Consider the following 16009-nt stretch of genomic DNA (forward strand, 5'->3'; position numbering starts at 1 on the left):
TGACAGCCCTAGCCAGATCTGTGCTTCTAATCAAAACTGTGGTTTAAGATGTTATTGAACCGGTAAGAGTTGAAAGGTTCTATGGGAGCCTTTCAACGTTACTAATTTTTTTTTTTAAATATGATACTCTTTTTCCAGAATGATTGTAAGGAAATTTAAATTTGGTTTAAATACTTAGACTTGTGTTTTGAGCCCATTTAAGCGGTCCAGAGCTGGAGTTAATCCTAGGCTGCTTTACTCAAACGTTTCCAGCGGCTATTGACTTCATGCGAACAACTAATGGGCCTTTTAGATCCCAAACATAAACCCGGGCCCAAATTAAAATAACACCGCCGTTAGGAGCTAGGGTTTCACGTTTCAATCCTATAAAATGAAGCCCTAGCGCCTGTTTAAGTCTCTGCTGCTAGAACAGAACGAAGCATACCATCTTCCCTAACTCAGAAGCGGCTCATTTCTTCAGCCGCAATGGTACCTCTTCAATTGTCTCCCCTCTCTTCTGGTTATACAGTCAATATTTCATATTAGTTTGCAATCTTCAGACGCTTTGTTTATAACCTTCATACTTCGGAATTTTGTTTTCAGGTGAAGTACTCAAAAGAGCCTGACAACCCCACCAAGTGTAAGTTTTATTATCCATTTCTCTTCCTTTATCTTCTTTTAGCTTGAATAGATCTATGTTGTCCTGATAATCATACATAGTTGAAGTTCCTGCTTTCTTTTTTTTTTTTTTGCTGTTTTGATCTAATTTTTTTTTTATAATGCTTATATTTGCAGCCTGCAAGTCCAGGGGATCTGATCTCAGGGTTCATTTTAAGGTATAGTACTTTCTGTTTAATTATTAGACTGGTTTTTGTATAGTTAGTGGTTTTGTTGAAGCACTTGATGTTTGTTTGGTTTTTATTAGTGTCTCATGAGCATGTTACAAGCCGGTGATTAATAAGAACCTGATGAAAAAAGCAGTGACCTGTTGCCCTTGTGAACAGGTCTCTCGTAAACTTCAGGGAAATCAAGTGCATTGTTATTGGGTGAACCTCTGTTTGTTTTTTTGTGGCTGAAGGTTCAGTAAACGATGTCACATTTAGCTGATTGCATGCACTCTAGGATCGGCAAATAATCTGAGTTAGGTTTTGTTATTCGTTTCAAGTCATGAGTTGAAAACCTTTTTCCCCTTAATTTATTTCCATACGTTGTTTGAATTCCATGTTTTACGTGAGTTCATTTGTACCTACGTGTTAGGAATTTTAGAGAAGAGTATGAACATTATATCTCCTTCTAAAGCTGCTTTCTTATTTAAAGTCTAGAGATTAATTGCCTTTACATTGTTATAACAAGGAGGCATGGTTGTTTCTATTTTTCAGAGCACAGGTTTGGACTGCCTTGCTGTTTTTGATTACGAGAGTTGGATTTAAATTGGTATCTTGTTAGATGTATGATTTTATCTTTCAGAGGTCATATTTTAGAATTAGCTGTTTGAGAAAAAAAATTGGATTATTGTGCAGATATAGAAACAATGATAAAATTTCAGTTCCCTTGAACTTTCATCTTTTTAACTGTCTTTATCTTTTAGACAAACTAAATTTTTTAATATCCATTCATCTTTTTATTTTTTATCTGAATCTAAAACCTGATGCAAAAAGCAGGGCCCTGTTGCCTCTTGTGAACATGACTCTCGTAAACTTCAGGAAAATTATATGCATTGTTATTGGGTGAACCTCTGTAGTTTTCCTGGCTGAAGTTTCAGTAATATGGCACATTTGACTTATACTGTACTTATGCCTAGGCAAGATTTATCTTCCCTAGTTAAAACCTGAGGATAAAGCAGGGCCCTGTTGTCTCTTGTGAACATGACTCTCTAAATTTTCAGGGAATTACATGCATTGTTATTGGGTGAACCTCTGTAGTTTTGTGGCTGAAGGTTCGTAAATGATGGCACATTTAACTTGAGTGGTAACTTAACACTAGGGTTTGAATTCTTTTCCCTCCTTGTTTGTTTGATTATAAACCTGATTGAAAAAAGCGGGTCTTGTTGCTTCTTGTAAACATGACTCTCGTAAACTTCAGGGAAATTACATGCATTGTTATTGGGTGAACCTCTGTAGTTATTGTGACTGAAGGTTCAGTAAATGATGGCACATTTGACTTCTACTGTAACTTATGCCTAAGGCAAGATTATTTCCTTAGTTAAAACCTGATGATAAAAGCAGGGCCCTGTTGCCTCTGTGAACATGACTCTCGTAACTTCAAGAATTACATGCATTGTTATTGGGTGAACCTCTGTAGTTATTTGTACTGAGTTCAGTAAATGATGGCACATTTAACTTGTAGTGTACTTACAACCTAGGGTTTGAATTCATTTTCCTCCTTGTTTGTTTGATTATATAACCTGATTGAAAAAAGCAGGGTCTGTTTGCTTCTTGTAAACAGGGGCTCGAGTAGACTTCAAGAAATTATATGCATTGTTATTGGGGTAACCTCTGTAGTTATTGGTGATGAAGTTCAGTACATGATGACAATTTTCTTGTATCGTATTTCATACCTGGTGTATAATTTGTCAGTCCTCGTTTGGAAGTTATTTTTTAAATTATTTTAACATGGAAGTTGTTTTCTTAATGCTGTTGTTATAGGAAAAATAAGTCTTAATCTCTTGTATCAATGTTGTTTTGTGTTATGTGTAGACGGTGAATTATATCTCTTTATTATTACATGCTCAACTTGAATTCAGTGTTCTATTACATTTGTACTTATATATTTGTTCTGTGGCAAATTTTACTGTTTTTATAGAACACAAGAGAAACAGCCCATGCCATAAGGAAGTTTGCTTGGTTCAAGGCTAAGAGGTATTTGGAGGATGTTATGGACTCATAAACAGCTATACCTTCACACGTTTCTGTGGTGGTGTGGACGTACTGCTCAGGCAAGAACCAGGCATCCAAATGGCCAAGGGCGGTGGCCCGTGAAATCTGCAAGTTCATTCTAGACTTGCTTAAGAATGCAGAAAGCAATGCTGAAGTATGTCCGTGTCTTGTTTTTTGTTTTTTGTGCTTTGCGGACTCATGATTTCTATTTTCTAATAGTTGTAACTGTTTTTCAGGTGAAGGTTTGGATGTTGATGCACTCACATTTATTTCTCATACCGGTGAACCGGCCCACAACAAAGACGCCGCACATACCGCTCATGGAAGAATTAATCGTAGTTCTGAATTCTTTCGACTTCGTTGTTTGTTGTCTGATGGATCACACTTCTTTTATGTATTGATAATAACTGGAAAAAAAATTGCAGCTTACATGTCCTCCCCATGCCACATTGAATTGACCTTGTCTGAGAAGGAAGAACCGTAAAGAAGGAGGTTAATGCAGTCATGTACACATATTTGTGAGCTATAATGGTGTAAATTTATTTTGTCTCATGTTTTCTTTGTCTTTTTTGCAGCCTGAAAACCAATGGCAACTAGCAAATCAAAGACAGTAATTTAGCTAGTCGAGGGATTGGCACTCTCGTTGTTATCTTCTGGAGTTTTTGTTACTTTTAATAGTGCGACTGAGCTGTTATTTAGTTGAATCGGACGGCAATTTTGTTTATTTAAATTTTCTTTGGTTTAATGTTCGTTAGATTTTCATGGATTCTTTGAGCTTATGAAAATGAAGATTTTTGATGCTCATATAATTAAAATATTAGCCGTTAAATATGTTCTAACTCTAATATCAAGATAATCATTGGTAAATATGGCTTTGCATGAGTGCTATTGCTTCTTTTCTTTCTTGATAGCGAAAGTATCTTACTTCATTATTAGCGTAGTACCTTTAAATTTCATTTTATAAAATAAACCGCCGAATCCAGTGAAATCTCGATGATAGATATCCTCTTCATCACTAAGTGAATAATGTATTCGAAAAGATATATATTATCAAACGTAACAATCACGAGTAAACGCTCGCATGACATGATCTAATACTAATAGAGAGTAAACGACTTTTTCCCAACCCAAGTTCCTAGAACGACATTTCATCTAAACAAACTTAAATACTATTCTTACCAAGTTTATTTCCATTATTATTACAAATACATTTCAACTTTAGGATGAGAGGATTTTTAGAATGAAGTCGATAGATCAATGGTGATGATAATTAAATTGTGTCGTCAGAAGTTTTGAAAATCAGTTAAGATAGTATCGAAAATACAAAAAGAACAGAAACTCTAAACTTTGCAACGGTCGCATCATTGAAAAATCAATGCTAAAATAAAAAAGATCTTGTTAAGAAAGATACAAGAGATTCAAATAGTAGTGACAAAATATTTTTCGTTGTTAGAATCATTTTGATATTACGGAATAAAATTTAGGTGAAAAATGGTATTTTTGAGATCTTTTAAAAAAATATTGTTAAAGCAAACTTTGGGTGGAAAAAGTGGTTTACTCTCCGATAAAATGAAATTCACTCGCAACCATTTGCCAAATAATGGCAACTTTTTTTTTTTTTTTTTTTTAACTCTACAAAATGCAAATTAATTAATTCGAAATAATTAATTGCAATTTTCAAGGGCTCATAACTTTTTATAGGGCAGCCTCATCACTTCAATCCAACGGTTTGCATTTTCCTTCTCTGACATTAAGACGTTGGTAATGCGCTCCATACATCTCCAGTTTCTCACTATATCTGAGATCTTGGCTTGACTTCAGCTTTCCTTCAGACACCGTGACTTTCTTCTATTCAACTCTTAATCACGGTAGCTCAATCCTTCGAGGTCTCAGGCCTACGATTTTATTTCTAATACGTTCAAATTCTCATATTTCGATTTCTTCAATATATTCAGTTTTGCTTCTAATACCTCTGTTTGTTTTATTAGAAACTGAGAAGGAAAATTGAATCAGTATTTATTTGTCGATTTGTGCGCTTCTGAGAAATCGAAAGATGACTTTTACGATTAGTTGACTGAAACAGATTTCGCGAAAGGGAGAAAGTGTTTCCGAATTTCTCTCTTTTAAAAACTTTCTCAGCAGCCAAACAGCGAGCATTAGGTTTTCGTTTCATCTTCATGTCATAACATTCGTATTTTTATTGTTTACTTCTCAGCACAAGATGCATGATGGTTTTTTTCTCTCTGAGGGTCTAACATTCACTTTAGTTGTTTATCTTTGGTAGTCTTTAATGTTTAGATTGCAATTCCATGTTGTAGATGGATTGGCAAGGGCAAAAATTAGCGGAGCTGAGCGATAATGCTGTTGGCATCTGCGGTTGTGGCATTGTTACTGGTTACGCAATGAGTTCATTTCAGATGATGATGTTGATATATGCTGGTGGTGTGGTTCTCACCACATTAATCACTGTCCCTAACTGGCCTTTCTTCAATCGCCACCCACTCAACTGGGTTGGCTCCAGTGAGGCTGAAAAGCATCCCAAACGCAGGTGGCTGTTAGTTCAAAGAAAAAGCCGCTAAGAGTAGGTTAATTTTGGCATGTGATAGGGTTCTCATGACTTTTGGCTGTCATCTTCTTAGAAAGGTTTAAAAAAACCCCTTGCTTTCTTGTCAAAACTTTGAAACTCTCTTGACTTCACTAGAAATGGCCTTGATTTAGTATAATGACTGTGTTGCCTGCATCTGTATATTATGTGTATGTGTGTGTTTTATTGGGAAAGAATATCTATTGCTTGCCTGTTATGGTGTTAAGTAATATTAATTCGGTCATCAACTCACTATGATAGGGCATGGTGAGTATCATATGATGAGATTGACTAGAGTAAACCCTGGAAAGTGACGTTTCTGCATAGCGAAATGAAGTGAATGTTATAGTTTTATGTAGCATACTTCTTCTGAGAGTGGTGAGATTTTGATAGAAGTTAGCATAGTTCTGCTTGATGGTATGTCAAAGTATTCGCCTGAATTAGCATGATTCTATTGTTGTTCAGGGAAAAATGAATTCTGATTCTCTTCGAAATGACGGTTCCTGTGTGCATAACCACAACAAATTTTAGCAGACCTGATTATACTTGAAATTATGAAATGACAATCAATAAGAATGATGGTGATTTCATCATTTCATATAGTCAACTGAATTTTGTTAACAGGGAAATTTGTATTCTTCTTTTCTTTATTAGAGAGATGTGGCGAGTTTATGGCTTCAGGTATCTTTATTAAGTATTTATCCTATTTCCTCTAGAGTTGTTAATGCTCCTGTCTTCCATCTGTGATGATCTAACATATCAATGTTTTCAGCCTGAGGTGGATTGTGTTTTCTTTTTCCTTACTCTATATGGCCAGTTTGTTTGAGATCATAACTGCATCGCTAGGATACTCCAAGATTTGGAGTATTGGTGATATATCTAAGTGTTCTATGCGAAGTATTTCAGTTACTGATGGAGTGTTGATGTGTCATGAATAATAGAAAGTTCAGGTTTTAAGTAGCCCTTAAATGTCAATTTGGTTACCACGTTAGTATCCAGCAGAGGCTAACTGCTAGCACAGACATTCCCCTTCAATACTTTAATTACGAATATGGAGGAGTCCTTGCCCGTAGTCAATATCATGATGGTTGTTAAAAGAGTTTTCAGACAAGCAAGCGAAGTGGTCCCATTGACTTCGCAACGGTACTTTAATCCTTAAAAATCTTGACATCATAATATGTAGCAAATTCAGTCACGGAATTAACTCATTCATTTTATGTTCATCTTACAACGAGACAAGGTTTCTTAGGTTGAATTTCAAACAAAAGTAAGGGCATCATATATTGGAGCATCAGTATGCCAAGTTTATAAACCGGTACATGGAAAAACAGGGTTAAATTTAGAAAAAAAAAGCACGCTGGAACCTCCAATTTTACACTCCTAAAATCTTCACTAGTTCACTGCTTTACTGCCTGACATCTGTTTCTGCAAAAATAAGCGCTGTGGGTAGTCATACCATGAAAGAGAAAATTGCAAATGTTAACACATTAGATCTCAATCAGTCCATGAGCAGCCATTATACAAGGATTTATTCTCTATCCAAGAAAACTCACAATCTGATTGGTATCACATCATTACCCGTCACCGATCATTCAGTGTAGCAGCTGTAACAAAAAGAGGTCAAAAATCTACTCATTTACACTTACTTTAAACACTCAACTTTCTACTGCTTTCGTTCCTCATATCTCTCAAAATGGTGATCATTTTCCAAGTCTAGCTCATCCTCATCCTATCCACTCATCTCATCCTATCCCTCCAGCTCATCTAATATTGACTGGTGATCTTCTTGCGAGAACTGTCTTCGGTGCTTTTAGGCTCCAATCGTGGTTCAGCTGCTGACACCCATGTCACCCATCGTTGTACCTACAACAATTTGACAATTGGAAATGCAGTTATCAAACCAGGATTGTCCTGCAAAGTTATACTAACAAGGAACTGAACTACATTTTTGCAAATTATTGGTTCTAGAAGAAAAGGAAGTACACAGGAAAAAGTATAGGAAGAGTCGTCAGTATAAATGCTTAATACAAACATTATATGGCCATAGAGTATGAAACTGAAGTTGCATATTTCAGACAAAATGTTTCTACTCTCAATTTTAATGGCCGTTAGCTTATTGAAACATAACATTTCTAACTTTTAGTTCCACAGCAGGATCCGCGATTTTTTATGGGCACCAGCACCCAGGTAATTCAGTCTTACGGCTCTTCATATCTGCATAGTGGCCTTTTTTTTTCTAGGTGTCAATTTGTATGGGCTTTTAGTTTAATGTTTCTATTCAGCGAGCTGTTATTTGCAAGAACTTATTGAATCCATGTTTAGGCTCATAATAAATTAAAGGTTGCTCCTGCCACTCAGCCTAAAGCCTAGAGCCTGAGCATTGTACAAGGACTGTTTGTAGGAGTACACCCATTACCTCTGGGTGGAATGCCACAGACCATGGCAAATATGTAGCTATCACTAGAGATCTAATCTTACGTACCTTACATCACCCTCTCTTTTGGTTCCAAATGTCCTCAACTGAAACACCTCTCTCATCCTGATCTCATCAAGAAGTTGAAAATAGTATTGATATCTTTCCCAATCCCCTTTTATAACGCACCCTGGTTCACCAATATGCACGCAATCATTGAATGTACATTTCAAGGGCTCATTGGCTTTCAACCTTTTCCGAATCTGAGGAGAAAATAGAAACAGAAAGAATCAACAATAGAAAAGAGAAGGTATCACTACCTGTTCATAAATTTAACACAGTCAAAGCTTAAATAAATGAAGCGTGCGAAATCACTGTCAACAGGCTAAAAGCACAAACCTCAGGGAAAGCTTGTGCAAGAGATTGCTTAGTTACTTTCAGTAAACTAGGCTGATTAAACCCAGGAGTATCAGCTAGATAACCTCCTCCAGATAATGGAAGCAAAGAAACATGGCGCGTGGTATGCTTTCCCCTGCCACTTCTGGTTGAAACTTCCCCAACACGCTGATCCTCTAACCATTTGCTTCCCAAAATCTGGAGAGAGTGAATGTACAAGAACGAAATTATAACCCAAACACAAACAAAAGGAAAGACAAATAAGTGAAGGAACAGGGTTAGGAGAACCCCACTGGTTCAAACCAATTATCCCCTTCAGCAGCATCAGCAGCACTAGGATTGCTTCTCAAAGCATTAATAAGACTAGACTTCCCAACTCCACTTGGACCCACAATTACAGTTGTTTGATTTTTCAAGCTTGATGCAAGAGAGTCAAGTCCGTATTTTGATTCGACACTGCAAAGCAGCGGTTCGTAGCCCCAACCATGCAGCCTAGTGTTCCATCCAACCAGTGTCTGCAGAGTCAAGAGATTTTAGCATTAACAGCACTGGAATAGAAGAAGAAAAATGCGTTTGATTTAGAATAGAACAGAAGTGCTTAGAGAGCGGGATATTTTTCCCACAACCAATTCAAATACTGATTAAGAGATAGGTGTAATCCTGTAAGTTTTATATCAACAGTCCTAAAGAAACAGCAACAATAACACCACTACTGTTAGTTGCAGCACGAGCTTGACTATAATCCACAGCTTTGTGCAGGCATTTCTCTTTTCACGTGGCATTCAGAATTAAAACAATAGAGATTGGCTAGAAGCCAATCTCATTAACTATCTCTCACAAACCGGCAGTTCCCAATTGGTTTACGATGATTTATCAAATATCATGAACCCGAATTAAAATCAAAGTTTATCAAATTTTCACCTTTAAGCAAAGTTGCAATAAAGTTAATACTAAGCAAAGTTTATTTTCACCTTCAATCATATAGATATTACATCCTAATAACATGCCAATTCAAATTAGAAACTGAAGCTAAGATTAGAATGCAGATTTGAACAAAACAAAACAATAATGAAATAACATAAACAAAATGTATCTAACCTCCTTATCAACAAGCTCTACTTTGTTCAATGCTAGGGTGAGTGGAATTCCTGTCGACTCAGCCTCAACCAAGAACCTTGTGAGCGTAAATGGCTCTGGCTTGGGCTGGTCTAGTGAGAAAAGCACGAGCAAATGGTCCACATTCGCCACGGGAGGGTCCAGAATCTCCGTACTCCGTTGAAACACATTCTCAATCATGCCTCTGCGGTCCACCCAATCAATGGACCCCACCACCACCTTGTCCCCGACCAAAACTCTCCGTTTTATCTTCTTCAGCACGGCTTTCACCACACACAGCAGCTCCACTCCACTAGTGATGTTGGAAGACGAATCGGAGGTTCTAGAAGGTTCTGGTTGGACGATCACGCGCATGAAATTCGCTTGGGCGGCGGCTACAGTACCTATTGCTTGGGACTCGGTCAGGTTCTGTTTGTCCTGTGGTGAGAGAACTGGAGCGAGAGAGGAGAATTCTTTCACAGTGTGTTGTTTGGCTCTGAGTAGATTCTTGCTAACATAGTTTTTAGGTTTTTGTTGCTGGTGCTTAGCTGCGGCGGTGACGATCGGGGCTTGACGGTGGTGGATAGCTGATACATGGCGGATGAAGTTGTTAACGGCGGTTGCTCGGTGACGGAAGAGAGAAATTGAAGAGATCGGCATGGAGATCGTTAGTGTAACAATAATTTTCGATCAAAATTTGAAGAGATAAAAACAAAGGAAGCGAAAAGTCACGCATTGGGTGTTTTATCCATTTTTTCTAAACTGAAGCAGTGGAAGCATTTGAGTGTCCAGTAGCTTCTTGAAGGATTAGCAACAGACATTTACAGCTTAGTTGCCTTAAACGACATCGCTTCAGCATTACATCCGCAGAAAAGATAGGCACGAAAATTTTGTTTGTTAATTTAAATTGAATACCTTATAATCATCAAAACCAATATTCTCAGTTTGTTGATAAATTATAGGCGTGTATGTTTTGATCGAATTTTGATTGAATTATACAATATTATCCTGTTAATACTTTACGCAATGAAATACTGTTACCCGCCAATCGATAAATCCGGATAGGGCTGCTAATCCAAATTGAAAATGGGCTTTAGGTTTAGGGCTTAGGTGGAAAATGTGAAAGGGTAAAGATGGGTTGAGAGTACATTTTATTGGATGTGGTGCATTTAGAAATACTCTTTACATGAGAAAAAACCCACGTGATGGAAGTCCAATCTGTTTTTTTTTTTTTTTTCTTTTTTTCTGATTATTAGAGTGTTTAGGTAAGTTTGTGTGCACCTCGATTAATTTTTGGTGCCTATTGAATATCCAATAAACTCAATATTCTAAGATAAGTTACAAATGTGATAGGTGATTCTAAGGTTCGAATGTAAGAAGTCAATGAAATGAGTAAACTTTTTTTACCGTCAGGTTAACCCCCTAGGGGGCGTTTGGTTGGGGGTTATGTGGGATTACTGAAGTTAAGTCATCTTATATTACTTTATTACCATATTTGGTTGTCAAGTAATATAAGATATCGGTAATCTTCAAATACCAATAGTGGTTACTATTGATAATATTGGAGGTAATACCTCAATTTTCTTGGGTATTCTAAGATTACCAGAGTTATCTTTTTTTTGTTACAATTTTATCCCTTATTAATAAAATTTTAGGACAATAATACCCTTATTTTTAAATTTATTTACATAAATATGGCTTTTACTATTTTACCCAAATTAATTAACTTTTTTGACAAAATTACCCTTGAATTCAAAATAAATTGCAGCCCACCCAAACCACCACCCCCACCCACCTGCTACGAGGAACCACCGTCATGGCCAGCCGCCGCGGCCACCGGAACGGCGCACGAAAGGCTGAAAATGGTCGTCGTGTGCCGATATGGCCATTTCCGGCTAGATATCTGGCTGAAAATGGCCAGATCTGGCAGTTGACGGCCAAATCCGTTGATCTGACCATCGACAGCCAGATCTGCCACGTCTCTTTGGCCAGAAATGGCCATACGGCGCACGGAGACCTTTTCCTACCTTTCGTGCGCCGTTAGGTTGTCGGCTGCCAGCGGTGGTTGCCGGTGGCCGACAGTGGCTGGGTTGGTGAGGGTACTTTGTTGATTTTCCAAACTTTTATTATGAGGTTGTTTTTGCTAAGTTTTTAAATGTAAAGGGGTTAAAATAATCCAAATAATAATCAATATTAAAAAATAATATAATAATAATATTTAATTAAAGAACAATTCAGTAATTTAAATAACATACCCACCAATTAATCCTTCTAACAAAATATATTAATATAACATACCCATTAATTAACTAAACACATTTTCTTAAAGATTCTCAGTAATCTTTAAGGTAATCGAACTTTCCAGTAATCCAATATTCCTTGAACCAAATGCCTCCTTAGAGTTAAGTCCAATCTTATTGGTAGATGATCCTTCTTTTATTTTTTGAATCTTGTCTTATAATGCAATTGATTTATTTTGTAAGATGTTATAAAGAATTTTAGACCTATGTGTGTAAATAAATTGAGATTAGCTGAAAAAAAAAAATAGAATAACATAAGGATATCTAATAAAGAAGAAAAAATCTATGATATCACAGTAGTATTACAAATGTAGAATCACAGGTTAATGTATCCATATTATGTAATTATTTTATTTAATAAATATCAATCATATTTATTGTAAAGACATATAAGAGAAAAATAAATCATATGTAATATAAATTCACTTTTGCTAGATTATTGTTAATATTTTTTTATTGTGATTTGATGTAAGTATATACAATGGGTGGAAACATAAAATTTGTTCTTGCAATTTACATCCTATCGAAGGTAATATATTATCGTAAACTCTTTTCAGTATTATATTGTAATATGCCTGTTCAATCGCTCCTCATGATTGCTATATAGTTTCAGTTAGAAACATAAAATTTGCTCTCATAATTGCAGTTTATTTCCTATTGATCTGATTTCACAATCTCATTGTCGACCCATAAGCTTTGTTTACTGTTGAATTCTAATAAACTGGCTACCAAACCATAAATTTGACTGTATAATTGTAATAAGCCATTGCCGAACTATGATTTATACATCATTGTTATATATTTTTATTACTGTTGATATGACGAACCATAAATTAGATTGTACAGTTGTAAGAAGTCATTGCCGAACCATACGTATTACTACAACCGTGATTTATGCATAGTTGCAGTACATCAAAGTCTCCTTCAATTCAAATTATCACTGTCAAACGCTAATGTTTCATCATGTTTAATTGTAGTAAGCCACATGTCAAACCATAAAATTTGCTTACATAATTGTAATAAAGCATTTGTCCAACTATGTTATGCCTAAAAAATCGCACTGATATTAGCACTAACCAATTAGAGTTCAGAAAGGCTTTGTACCGTCTAGGAGCTACCACGTTATCCCAAGATAGAAGGGATACGGATGTCACCAACTCAGCAGATTCAAGTTTTGTCTATGAGTGGATGAGGACCGCACACATATCCCAACTTTATCAAAATAAAAAGATAATAATTAAGGAGTGGTCCCCACGTGCTAGGGTAACTTGCAAAAACATTCATTATATTGATTTAAAAGAATAAAAGATGTATAAATAAGCACCCCTCTTCACAAAAATGGGGGTTAGGCATATGAGAGTTAGACATAGATTTGAGCTTCATTTTTTCTCTCTGTAAGCAAAGTATTTCTTCATCTTTGTATGTCTTACGGGCAATATCATAGAAATAGTCAGAGAACAATAAAATAACAGTGGATGTAGGATTTGCTTTAAGCATCNCATAAGGAAGTTGCCTTTGGTCAAGGCTAAGAGGTATTTGGAGGATGTTATGGCTCATAAACAGGCTATACCCTTCACACGTTTCTGTGGTGGTGTTGGACGTACTGCTCAGGCAAAGAACAGGCATCCAAATGGCCAAGGGCGCTGGCCAGTGAAATCTGCAAAGTTCATTCTAGACTTGCTTAAGAATGCAGAAAGCAATGCTGAAGTATGTCATGTCTTGTTTTTTGTTTTTTGTGCTTTGCTGACTTCATGATTTCTATTTTCTAATAGTTGTCAACTGTTTTTCAGGTGAAAGGTTTGGATGTTGATGCACTCTACATTTCTCACATCCAGGTGAACCAAGCCCAGAAACAAAGACGCCGCACATACCGAGCTCATGGAAGAATTAATCGTAAGTTCTGAATTCTTTCGACTTCGTTGTTTTGTTCTGATGGATCACACTCTTTTATGTATTGATAATTAACTGGAAAAAAAAAATTGCAGCTTACATGTCCTCCCCTTGCCACATTGAATTGACCTTGTCTGAGAAGGAAGAACCAGTAAAGAAGGAGGTAATGCAGTCATGTACACATATTTGTGAGCGATATTGGTGTAAATTTATTTTGTCTCATGTTTTTCTTTGTCTTTTTTTGCAGCCTGAAAACCAATTGGCAACTAGCAAATCAAAGAAGTAATTTAGCTAGTCGAGTGCATTGCACTCTCTTCTGTGATCTTCCTGGAGTTTTGTTACTTTTAATAGTGTGACTGAGCTGTTTTTTAGTTGAACCGGACGGCATATTTTGTTTATTTAAATTTATCTTTGGTTTAATGTTCTGTTAGATTTTTCATGGATTCATTTGAAGCTTATGAAAATTGAAGATTTTTGATGCTCATATAAAATTAAAATATTAGCCGTTAAAATATGTTCTAAATTCTAATATCAAGATTAATTTCATTGGTAAATATAGCTTTGCATAATAATTATTGGTACTATTGCTTCTTTTCCTTAATAGCGAAAGTACTCTTTACTTCATTAATTAGAGTAGTACCTTTAAATTTCATTTTATAAAATATAACGCCGAATCCAGGGAAATAAATCTCGATAGATAGAATATCCATCTTTCATCACTAAGTGAATAATGGTATTCGAAAAAAGAATATATTATCAAATGTAAACAAACACGGTAAACGCTTTGCATGAGCATGAGCGTGAGCATGATCTAATAAAGAGTAAACGACTTTTTCCCAACCCAATGTTCGCCTTAGACGACATTTTTCAATCTAAACAAATCTTAAAATACTATGTTCTTACCAAAGTTTATATTCCATTATTATTTAAAATACATTTCACTTTTTTAAGGATGAGAGGAGTTTTTTAGAATGAAGGTCGATAGATCAATTGGTGATGATTAATTAAATATTTGTCGTCAGATGAGTTGAAAATCAGTTAAGAATAGGAGTCGAAAATCAACAAAGAACAGAAACTCTAAACTTTGCAACGGTCGCAATCATTGAAAAATCAGATGCTAAAATAAAAAAGATCTTGTTAAGAAGATACAAGAGATTCAAATAGTAGTGACAAAAATAATTTTCGTTGTTAGAATCAGTTTTGATATTAACGGAATATAAACTTTAGGTGAAAAAATGGTATTTTGAGATCTTTTAAATAAAAAAATATTGTTAAAGCAAACTTTGGGTGGGAAAAAGTGGTTTACTCTCCGATAAAATGAAATTCCTCGCAACCATTTGCCAAATAATGGCCAACCTTTTTTTTTTTTTTTTTTTTTTAACTCTACAAAATGCAAATTAATTTAATTCGGAACTAATTAAATTGGCAATTTTCAAGGGCTCATAATTTCTTATAGGGAAGCCTCATCGACCTTCAATCCAACGGTTTGCATTTTCTCTTGACATTAAGACATTTGGTAATTGCGCTTCCATACATCTCCAGTTCTCAATATATCTGAGATCTGTACTTGAACTTCAGCTTTCCTTCAGACACCGTGACTTTCTTCATTCAACTCTTCACATCACGGTAAGCTCAATCCCTTCGAGGTCTCAGGCCTACGATTTTTATTTCTAATTATCGTTCAAATTCTCTATTATTTCGATTTCTTCAAATATATTCATGTTTGTTGCGTAATACCTCTGTTTGTTTTATTAGAAACTGAGAAGGAAAATTGAATCAGTATTTATTTGTCGATTCTGTGCGCTTTCTGAGAAATCGAAAAGATGACTTTTACGATTAGTTGACTGAAACAGATTTCGCGAAAGGGAGAAAGTGTTTCGAATTTCTCTCTTTTAAAACATTTTCTCAGCAGCCAAACAGAGCATTAGGGTTTTCGTTTCTATCTTCATGTCATAACATTCGTATTTATTATTGTTTCACTTCTCAGCACAATTGATGCATGATGGTTTTCTTCTCTTGAGGGTCTAACATTTCACTTTAGTTGTTTATCTCTTTGGTAGTCTTTTAATGTTAGATTGCAATTCCATGTTGTAGATGGATTGGCAAGGGCAAAAATTAGCGGAGCACTTGATGCAGATAATGTTGTTGGCATCTGCGGTTGTGGCATTTGTTACTGGTTACGCAATGAGTTCATTTCAGATGATGATGTTGATATACGCAGGTGGTGTGGTTCTCACCACATTAATCACTGTCCCTAACTGGCCTTTCTTCAATCGCCACCCTCTCAACTGGTTGGATCCAAGTGAGGCCGAAAAGCATCCCAAACCGCAGGTGGCTGTTAGTTCAAAGAAAAAGCCTGCTAAGAAGTAGGTTAATTTTGGCATTTGATAGGGTTTCTATGACTTTGGCTGTCATCTTCTTATGAAAGGTTTATAAAAAACACCATTGCTTTCTTGTCAAAAACTTTGAAACTCTC

At 35.9% G+C, this 16009-nt stretch overlaps 3 protein-coding genes and 6 non-coding genes across 9 annotated transcripts; 8 read left to right on the forward strand and 1 right to left on the reverse strand.

Moving 5' to 3' along the window:
* Positions 1-341: 341 nt before the first annotated feature.
* On the forward strand, positions 342-14015 carry LOC116126423 (60S ribosomal protein L17-2). Its single transcript, XM_031412115.1, has 8 exons — positions 342-468; positions 583-619; positions 775-815; positions 2782-2810; positions 13149-13350; positions 13434-13536; positions 13629-13696; positions 13781-14015. The coding sequence occupies exons 1-8, from the start codon at positions 466-468 to the stop codon at positions 13817-13819; spliced, it is 522 nt and encodes a 173-aa protein (XP_031267975.1). The 5' UTR covers positions 342-465; the 3' UTR covers positions 13820-14015.
* Positions 951-1080, forward strand: LOC116126491. The gene has a single exon (XR_004127490.1). It is a non-coding gene; the product is annotated as a small nucleolar RNA snoR74 (small nucleolar RNA).
* Positions 1631-1756, forward strand: LOC116126494. The gene has a single exon (XR_004127492.1). It is a non-coding gene; the product is annotated as a small nucleolar RNA snoR74 (small nucleolar RNA).
* Positions 1813-1937, forward strand: LOC116126489. Its single transcript, XR_004127488.1, has one exon. It is a non-coding gene; the product is annotated as a small nucleolar RNA snoR74 (small nucleolar RNA).
* Positions 2011-2137, forward strand: LOC116126492. Its single transcript, XR_004127491.1, has one exon. It is a non-coding gene; the product is annotated as a small nucleolar RNA snoR74 (small nucleolar RNA).
* LOC116126495 lies at positions 2195-2316 on the forward strand. Its single transcript, XR_004127493.1, has one exon. It is a non-coding gene; the product is annotated as a small nucleolar RNA snoR74 (small nucleolar RNA).
* On the forward strand, positions 2391-2517 carry LOC116126490. The gene has a single exon (XR_004127489.1). It is a non-coding gene; the product is annotated as a small nucleolar RNA snoR74 (small nucleolar RNA).
* Positions 7900-10351, reverse strand: LOC116126433 (small ribosomal subunit biogenesis GTPase RsgA 1, mitochondrial-like). The gene is made up of 4 exons (XM_031412123.1): positions 9347-10351; positions 8542-8763; positions 8252-8446; positions 7900-8115 (listed from the first exon to the last, which is right to left on the reverse strand). Exons 1-4 carry the CDS (start codon positions 10001-10003, stop codon positions 7900-7902), a joined length of 1290 nt encoding a protein of 429 aa, XP_031267983.1. The 5' UTR covers positions 10004-10351.
* A 997-nt stretch (positions 14016-15012) lies between the features above and the next one.
* LOC116126424 (probable signal peptidase complex subunit 1) lies at positions 15013-15972 on the forward strand. The gene is made up of 2 exons (XM_031412116.1): positions 15013-15159; positions 15628-15972. Exon 2 carries the CDS (start codon positions 15628-15630, stop codon positions 15901-15903), a length of 276 nt encoding a protein of 91 aa, XP_031267976.1. The 5' UTR covers positions 15013-15159; the 3' UTR covers positions 15904-15972.
* The last annotated feature ends 37 nt before the right edge of the window (positions 15973-16009 follow it).

This window comes from Pistacia vera, unplaced genomic scaffold, assembly GCF_008641045.1.
Source record: "Pistacia vera cultivar Batoury unplaced genomic scaffold, PisVer_v2 Contig18, whole genome shotgun sequence".
Classification (NCBI taxonomy): domain Eukaryota; kingdom Viridiplantae; phylum Streptophyta; class Magnoliopsida; order Sapindales; family Anacardiaceae; genus Pistacia; species Pistacia vera.

Coding starts and splice junctions, on each gene's coding strand:
- LOC116126423 (XM_031412115.1), top strand. Junction 620..774: donor GCCTGACAACCCCACCAAGT/GTAAGTTTTATT, acceptor TTATATTTGCAG/CCTGCAAGTCCAGGGGATCT. Junction 13,697..13,780: donor AAGAACCAGTAAAGAAGGAG/GTAATGCAGTCA, acceptor CTTTTTTTGCAG/CCTGAAAACCAATTGGCAAC.
- LOC116126433 (XM_031412123.1), bottom strand. CDS start 10,003: ATGCCGATCTCTTCAATTTCTCTCTTCCGTCACCGAGCAACCGCCGTT. Junction 8,764..9,346: donor TAGAGCTTGTTGATAAGGAG/GTTAGATACATT, acceptor TTGACTCTGCAG/ACACTGGTTGGATGGAACAC. Junction 8,447..8,541: donor GGGATAATTGGTTTGAACCA/GTGGGGTTCTCC, acceptor CACTCTCTCCAG/ATTTTGGGAAGCAAATGGTT.
- LOC116126424 (XM_031412116.1), top strand. CDS start 15,628: ATGGATTGGCAAGGGCAAAAATTAGCGGAGCACTTGATGCAGATAATG.